Raw genomic sequence first — 8,863 nt, 5'->3', positions numbered from 1 at the left:
TAGTCATTGAACCAGTTTTGGTTCCTTTGGCAGCGTGGGGAGTACCATGTCTTGCTCGAAAGTGAAACGTGCATTTCCATAAAACTTGGCAGTGGAAGGAAACATGGAGTGCTGTAATCTTTCCTGGGAGATGACGTGTCTACTGTGGACCTCAGAAAACCCAGTGGACCAACACCAGCAGGTGACATGGCGTCCCAAATCATCACTGACTCTGAAAACCTTACTTCAGACTTCAAAGCAACATCGTTTCTGTTCCTCTACTCTCTTCTTCCAGACTCTGGGACATTTATTTACAAATTATTATGCTAATTAAATGCTAATTATACTTTCATGTGAAAACAGGACTTTGGATCAGTGAGCAACAGTCCAGTTTGGTTTGTCTTTTGTCAAGATATGAGGCTTTGGATGTCTCTGGTTCAGGAGTTGCCTGACAAAGGGAGTATATGTAGCCCATGCGTAGGATATGTCTGTGTGTGGTGGCTCTTAATGCGCTGACTCGAGCCTTGGTCCATTTCTGTGAAGCTCCTCCAAAGTCTTGAATAGATTTTGGTTCACATTGCTCTCAAGGCTAGAGCTATCCCTAGTGCACCTTTTCCTCCCACTATTTCCCTTCCATTTAACTTCCAGTGAATATTCTTGGATGCAACAGCAACAATCTTCTTTTGCGGTGCCCTTTTGTGGCTTATGCTCAAACGGTGACCATTTAGAGGTTCTGAAAACCTTTGCAGGTGTTTTTTAGTGAATTAGCTGATTAAGGTTGGACACCACAAGTTCCAAACATAACATAGTAATACATCTTCTGAGACAGTGAATTTGGGTTTTTCATTTTCTGTAAGCCATAATAATCAAACTCACAAGAAATTAAGACGTGTGTAATGCATCTATATAGTATGAGATTCGCTTTCAGAAATTAATCACACAAAAATATATTTTTTCCCCAAATATTTTTTATTTTTTTTAGATGTATCTGTATAAGCTAAAATAGTTGCACATGTTGTGGCAAAAGGTTATACTTTTGCAAGGCATAAGCAAACTAAGTGGCTACTTAGGGCCCCCGGATCACTAGGGGGTCCCCGAGACCATTTAAAATACTGTTTTTTGCATGTATAATGATTTCTACATGAATATAGTAACAAAAAGCCACAGTTTACCAATAAATTTGTGCTTTTCTTTTCAATAATATATCTTTGATCATGTGGTTATCATTACTTATACATGCAAAAAATGTAATTAGTCTCCTAGTGGCTACAGTGGGTCACGCTGCACCGGTAATCTCAGCTTCCTGCCGTGCAATGGACAATGCACATCCAAACTTCCAAAGCACATGTGAAAGACAAGTAGGCAGAAAATGTTGGAAAAAAGGACATCCTTCAGGGGCAGAGAAAAGAAAGAGGAAGAACAGAAGAAGTCAAGACAAAGGTATGTTTGCATACCTTGGTAATGTTTATCAAAGAGATTTACATGGCTGTTTATAGAAAATTAGCTTGTTAGTGACTATTTAGGGTCCTTTAAATACCCAAATATTTATGCTAATGTGTTTGCATTTGTCTAAAACGGAGCTTTAACATTCGTTGAGTTAATAATCATTGTTGGCCCTATATATTTTCCATTTTTTGCTTGAAAATTACGTTTTGTCCATTGTAAACAGTAATTAAAACATCATCATGTTTGACATTTGCAAGCAAATCCATATCATTGGCAGAAACAGAGCAGGCCCCAAAATCAAAATTTGCCTAGGCAAGCCCTGTGCAGGGCACGGTACTGCAATATGTGTTTGAATGTCAGAATTGTGAGATTCAACGCCAGAATTTAAATAAAACATACTTATGAGTTTGTAATCATATGAGCAATAAAGTACTTGAGATATTTAAACCAAAAACATGAAGTTCAGTGTTATGAGTTTTGCATTTGTTAAGACGTATCTATAATAAATGTATATATTTTACATCTAAAATAAATTAAATTAAGATTCCCAAAACTAAATAAGAAATAAAACTAAAATCATAATTACTACTTTTTAGGAATTTCAACAGGCCGGATTGCACAGTACAAAGTAGCGTTTGTGAATTTATAGGAAAAGATCATGAAATAAAAAGCTAGAATTATAACTCTTAAACTTCTAATTCTGACTTCTTAAAATAACAGGGATTTCCACAGGACTAATTACTTGTAGCTTCATAACGGCATTTTAAAATATGTTATACATACAATGTATTAGTGTGTTTTTCTTTCAAGCGGTACGAAATGCCTCCCACATGGAAAAGCCTTAGGAACGACATGGATGAAAGACTGTGTGAACAAAGATCTCTTTACTGCTCAGTAATAGGCTGTATGCCGCGGTTTGCTGTGGTTAAATCACAGTCAATTCCTGCTTTTATACTCGTGCGGCCATGTGAGTCGTATTAACGCCCTGAAATGAGCCAATCACGGACTGCGTGAGTCAGGCACAGTGAGAGGCGGGGGGGGGGCAGCTTTGGCAGCAGAGCAGCCTGCTTGTTTTAAATAAGACTTCTCTATTCGCTGTCAGCGTTTATTCTCCATCCTCCAGTTCTGCCTCTACAGCCAAACATGGCCGAATCCTTCGGGAGCAACAAGGAAGCGGAGCGCGTCGGTTACATCACGCGAGTCCAGAGCTTCAGCGCGTGCCACCGACTCCACAGGTACCCTAGTTACCACTACCGCCTGTGTCTGAGGGGACGCTCCATTTAAATGTTTCCTGGCGGATGGCCAAAGCATGAATGGAGACGGAGAACGGACGGGTTCGATCAAAGGACTGCCGCGCTGCTTTTCCCGAATAGCGAGCAAATATGGGGGAAGTCGCGTGTTTAACATAGTAACTCGCGATGGCTTTGACTGTAACGTCATAAATAAAAAAATATGGAAAACAGTGATAGAAATTAACTACGGAAGAGTTTACGCTTTCACAATGAAGTTAAAGAAAACGCAGAAGTCTTTTGGGGATTGTAGTTTTCCCAGATCAACGTGCTTTTAGCGTCGATGATGCGTTTAGGTACAGCCAGCAGTGTCGTAAAATATAAGCCTTATTTGAGAAACGATTACCGAATTCCGTAGTCATAAAGGAAATATAACATTGGAAATATGTCAACATCTTTGCTAAATATCCTTAATTACAGCCTTTCCGCACTTTATAATAGTTGTTTTATAGTTTACAACTGTTAACTTATTGCTATGTTATGAGCTTTATTGTAAACATATGCATGTAGACGCACAACTGATAAACTGATATTCTCAATCTGATGTTTATTTGAATTATGACATTAATATGTAATCTTTAAACTTAAACTTTTTAATTGAAATCTTTTTTTATTATGCATATTTCTGAACCATTTACTAATCTATTAGATTGTAATATACGAACTGTACTTAAATGCAATATGTCAATAACCCCTTGTCACATTTTTACTGTTTAACCTGTACTAACAAATTACAAAAACGCTGCCAGAAAATCAGGAAAAGAAACAGATTCCTGGAGCTTCTATTTACTTTCTGTAACCTCTTCCAGTCTTAAGCTGAGTGACGATGAAAATAAAGAAGTCTATGGAAAGTGCAATAATCCCTACGGTCATGGACACAACTACAAGGGTTTGTCCTGTTTCTTCACATCTAGCTGTTACATAATCCATACATAGTTTCAAATAAGGCACAGATACTTTTTCTGTTTTCTCCTTTTCACTTGAGTGCTCTCATTTTACTCCACAGTGGAGGTGACTGTGCGTGGAAAGGTGGGTATCAAACAAACATTCCCATAAAAAGTTCTAGTCACACTAATGATACTGCAATGGTGGCATAGTCAGTTAGCTGAATCTGTCTTTAAACAGTAACCTGGACATGTGTTCTCAGATTGATCCAGTAACTGGCATGGTCATGAACCTGACTGACCTAAAGAGGTGTATTGAGGTAAGACTGTTTTGAACACATTATCATCAAGGGAAATTACAGTAATACAAAGGCAAACAGTGTTTCCAGAACAAACTTATCCTATTGTAAATCTGCAGTCATCTCCTCTTTTTGTTGTGCTCTTGCATTTTATGTAATTGCATGATTATGCACTGCTGGAAAGCCTGTTGAATTACACTGTTTCCTAAGTAACTCACTATTTTTTACCGCTAACAATGCTCACACCTCATGTAACACTTCATGGCTGAAAAGATAAAGCTCATGGCTAGTGGTGAGTACATTGTGACGACAAAAAAGGAAAGGAGGTCATGGAAAATGTGGGATATATGCAGCTAATATTTTCCGTTAAAGCATTCAAAAATATCTAAACTGCACAGTTTCTTAATATTGTGCAGCCATAATTTTAAAGGTTTACAATGATGGTGTACCTCATTAAGGTTCTGCATGTTTCTGTTTGTTTTGTTAAATACTTTCCAGACAGTTGTTTACCTGTTGTAACATATCATATGCATACTTATGACAGTTTTGTCATAGAGAAAGAGGATGTTTCTGGATCTGTCAGCTTTTTTGGTTTAGGTCTCTGACATGCTATGTAATTAATATAAGCATTCTGCATATCTATCTGCAAACAGAAGTCCTGATGTAATACAGACAGGAAAAGGCTCTCTGATGCAAATGGTTATTGAGGTTTTATAAGAGCTTTATCAAGAGATTTTAAACTTCTGAGTAAATCCAAAGTACTACATCTATCAGGACTATTCTATGAAGTAGAGTTAATTTGAAGAACATGGTTTTGTCTTGTGTCTACAGTTCAACCAGATCTATTAGTAGCTGCAGGGAACTTTGAGTAAAGTGTCTGCTTGAACAAGTACTGTATTTTTCAGACTATAAATTGCACTTTTTTTTCATAGTTTGGCCGATCCTGTGACTTATAGTCAGGTGTGACTTATATATCAATTTTAAATGGTAAATCATACTGAACAACATGAACCAAATAGTAACCGTTACCATCTATAGCCACAAGAGGGCACTCTAGGCTCGTGGAAAACTATATGCTGCTCCTGTACCCCTTAAAATGTATTAAAACATTAACTTATAAACAACAATTCCGATCCTTTACCCTGGAGAAGGGTTCTTCTTTTATTAATGGCTTCTTTAGTAAGAAATGACTCTTGAAACAGAAACTATACTTTAAAACATTTAATCTAAACAAGCCACAGAAATGGTACAGTTCAGTCCTGGGTCTCTTATATTGATCACAATGCAGGAAAAAGGTGAAATGAACAAGAGCCCCACATAGCGGTTACATCAGCCTTTTGTAGAACCGATAATTTACACTCCCATGTAAGAGTGTGTACCCATATGATATCAGTGTTCCTGACATGACATTGATGGAGAATGTCTCACCACATTCTTGAAGGGGGCAAGCTGACCCACTTTCTTTAATCACCCCAGTGTGTCTAATCTAAGTATGTCACTTCTCTGATGTCCACAGCTTCTATGAGTCATCTGTTATCTTCCCAGTAGCTGCTTTCAGCAGCTCTAGCAATCTGTAGTTTCATATAATATCTAACATTTGTGAATATAACAAAGTTGATTTAATCATGGAACATGGTGGGTAGAACTGTAATGTTTTGCTTTTGACTTTTTAAGAGAATTATGGTGGTTTTTGTCTTCATTTCCTTTGAAAAGTCATTTAATTCATCTGTATCACTGTTTTCTTTGGCTACACAGGTGTAAATGAATCTTAAATTAGAATATCGTTCAAAAGTTATTTTTTTTTCAGTTATTAATTTTGATAAATGAAACCCATTCTTCTGGTAATTTTAATATGTTTGTGTCTTACCTAATGAAAACCGCACATCCAATTTCTCTGAAAATACCAATAAAAAAGGATGTTGGTCTATTGAAGAGTACGTCGATGTACTGCACAGTATCTGCACTCGACACTTGGTCAGGGGAACGTCTTCTTCTTGACAATATCTGATAGATTCTGCATAGATTCTCCGTGGGTTTTGATGAGGCCAGTTTACTGTCCAATCAATAACAGTGACACCGTGGTCAAGTATTGGTAATTTTGGTACCGTTAGTTTACTCTTTTGCCTGCTTGAATATATAAATAAGCACCTCCATAAAGCTAGTTATAGGAGTAAAGTGCTCTAAAATGTTCCTGCTCAACAGCTGTGCTAATGGTGGACTTTGGACATGGCTCTCCAAACCATCACTAACTGTAGAAACTTCACACTGGACCTCACGCAAGTTGAAATCTTTACCTCATGACTTTTCCTTCATACTCTGAGACCTAAATTTCCCAATTAAATGCAAAATTTACTTTCATCTGAAAAGAAGACTGTGGACCACTGAGCAACAAATCTCCAGTCAACTCTTGAATGAGCTTTGCTATACAATCATCTGAAGGGCACTTTAATCCTTGTTGCTTGTGCACTTTTTTCTTCCAACGTTTTTCCTTCCACTCAACCTTCAGTTTATATGTTTGGATTGTTCCAAGATTATTTGGGATACGAAATGGAATCATCTTTTAACAGACTTCCCAAATCTTAATTGCGGTCTACTTTAAGGATATGTAGATATATATATATATATATATATATATATATATATATATATATATATGTTGCAGTGATAACTGATAGGGGTTTGGTTGCTTATGCGGAGTCATTACTCACTCATGCATGATCCTGCATAAATGAGTAGAGACAATGGATGGATAGCCAAACAAAACATATAAAAGTAGGTATACAGTTTGCAAATTATTCAAATTGGACATTATTGGGCATAATTTTGACAGTAATATCTTGACAAAGTGACTGGATGGTAATCCTCTTTATGTATGGAATATGCATCAACAGGCATTAGCGGTATATATTCTCTCTCTTGGCTGTAGGTTATTTTAAGACAAATTCACAACAACAGTCAGGAAGAGATAATGGGTACAAAATGGAAGTAGGAAGAGACAAAATAGCAGCTCGCCACTACGAATGAGAGTACTGATGGGCAAATTGTCATCTAGCTGTTTAAAACATTGTAATACTAAACAATTATAATATGTTTTATATCATCTTGTGAACTCAAACACCTTTTTATGACAAAATATTAAATAATATCTTATTTAAAGAAAGTATGTTTTGTTTTCTGTGTGCCAAGGTGCTTTTGTTGATATCTGAAGAAGACCACATGATTTTTTTTGTAATGAAGATGGACACTATAGGCTTCTGTAAAAACACAAAATCACAATGACAAATCTTTTTGCCATGACTTTACTGTGGTTTGGAAATATGACTAATATTACTCTCTTCATCCAACAGGACGTTATCATGATTCCTCTGGACCACAAGAACCTGGATAAGGACGTTCCTTACTTTGCCAATGTAGTCAGGTGGGTAACCTTCCATAGAGATCTTTCTAACTACAGACACACAGGTTTACCAGATGTTTCTCCTCTGCTTATCAGCACCACAGAAAACCTGGCCGTTTACATCTGGGACAACATGGTGAAGGCTCTTCCTGCCAGCCTGCTCTATGAGATCCGGATTCACGAGACGGATAAAAACATTGTTATATATCGAGGAGAGTAAACTGTACTGACTGCTCAATGCGCATTCTACTTCCTCAGATGGATTTAAAGCTTAGCACTCTCATTGTTACTCTTACATTTCAAATGTTCAGCATTGTCAATAAAGGCTTATTTTTAATAAAGCCATCCAGCATCATGTATACCAACAATTCAATGATTTAAAATAGCAGCCCTCACAACAGAAAGTGAAATTCTTTGTTAAATTATTGTACTTAAATATTGAAAATGACCTTTAACATTAATAATTGTAGATGGTCAGACAAATTTGTAATGTAAGCATTTATGAGCCAGAAGTGAGTCATTCAGTCACTAGTGCTGTTCCACATGTGACAAAAAAAACACCTGATGTATTCTTCATATGTCTGGATGAAGAACTAGGGCTGTAAGAAGGAGGTCCTTTTTTCTAAAGAAAATGTGAATTCCTGGTTAAAGTCTCCCAAACCTGAATTTTTGTGTCACAACTCCAAAAAGTATGTTTGGCACAGACCTGTCCAGGTTATACCTTGTGTCATGCCCAGTGACTGCTGGAGATAGGCACCAACCAACCCGTGAAAAAGATCTTTGTCGCTTATTTCAGAAAGTCAAACTAATATATTTAATTAAATAGATTCATTACATATAGAGTTAAATATTTCAATCCCATGTTGCCTGAAGTTCAGTGTACAGCTTCCGCAGTCAGTGATGGTTTAGGGTGCCATTCGAACTGCTGTTGTGCGTCCACTGGGTTTTCTGATGTATGCAGTGAATGCAGTCATCTACCAGACCATTTTACAGCGCTTCATGCCCCCCTCTGCTGAAAAGCTTTATGTAGATGTTGATGTTGTTTTCCAGCAAGATTATCTAGATAATTTTTTGTTCAGAAGAAGATGAGAGACACCAAACCCATGTAGTTTGGTGTCTCTCACCAGATGACCCAAAGGCCGCTATCAAAACAACTTGGGCTTCTAATACACCTTAGCAGAACCACAGGCTAATCTCCATCCCATGCGGCATTGATGCAGTCTAGACCAGATATTGTCAGCATAGAGCCAGAAACAACATCTGAGTCTGTGGGGTTACCTTAAGAGGGCTGTGGATGCATCATACTGTAAAGTATGTACGTGTTCATTTCGTGTTTGAGTGGATGATATTGAGATAAATATATCATATATATATATATATATATATATATATATATATATATATATATATATATATATATATAATTATTGGCAAGGTAATAGCGGGTAGGACCAAAACAAAAAGCACGTCCCACTGATTTTCGACCTGCCCCTAGACCAGTCTCAGTTCACTTGTGACATCATTGTCAGTTTCACTTTCTATTTCCATTCTCCGGAACAAACTCAGGAT

At 37.1% G+C, this 8,863-nt stretch overlaps 1 protein-coding gene across 1 annotated transcript; it reads left to right on the top strand.

The window, feature by feature from the left end:
* Positions 1–2,440: 2,440 nt before the first annotated feature.
* On the top strand, positions 2,441–7,852 carry pts (6-pyruvoyltetrahydropterin synthase). The gene is made up of 6 exons (XM_012864139.3): positions 2,441–2,660; positions 3,524–3,603; positions 3,721–3,743; positions 3,862–3,918; positions 7,245–7,315; positions 7,391–7,852. The coding sequence occupies exons 1-6, from the start codon at positions 2,569–2,571 to the stop codon at positions 7,512–7,514; spliced, it is 447 nt and encodes a 148-aa protein (XP_012719593.2). The 5' UTR covers positions 2,441–2,568; the 3' UTR covers positions 7,515–7,852.
* The last annotated feature ends 1,011 nt before the right edge of the window (positions 7,853–8,863 follow it).

The sequence above is a fragment of the Fundulus heteroclitus genome, chromosome 10, assembly GCF_011125445.2.
Source record: "Fundulus heteroclitus isolate FHET01 chromosome 10, MU-UCD_Fhet_4.1, whole genome shotgun sequence".
In the NCBI taxonomy this organism is placed as follows: Eukaryota; Metazoa; Chordata; class Actinopteri; order Cyprinodontiformes; family Fundulidae; genus Fundulus; species Fundulus heteroclitus.
Note: the sequence above shows the minus strand (reverse complement) of the source record. Positions and strands in the feature narration are given on the sequence as shown.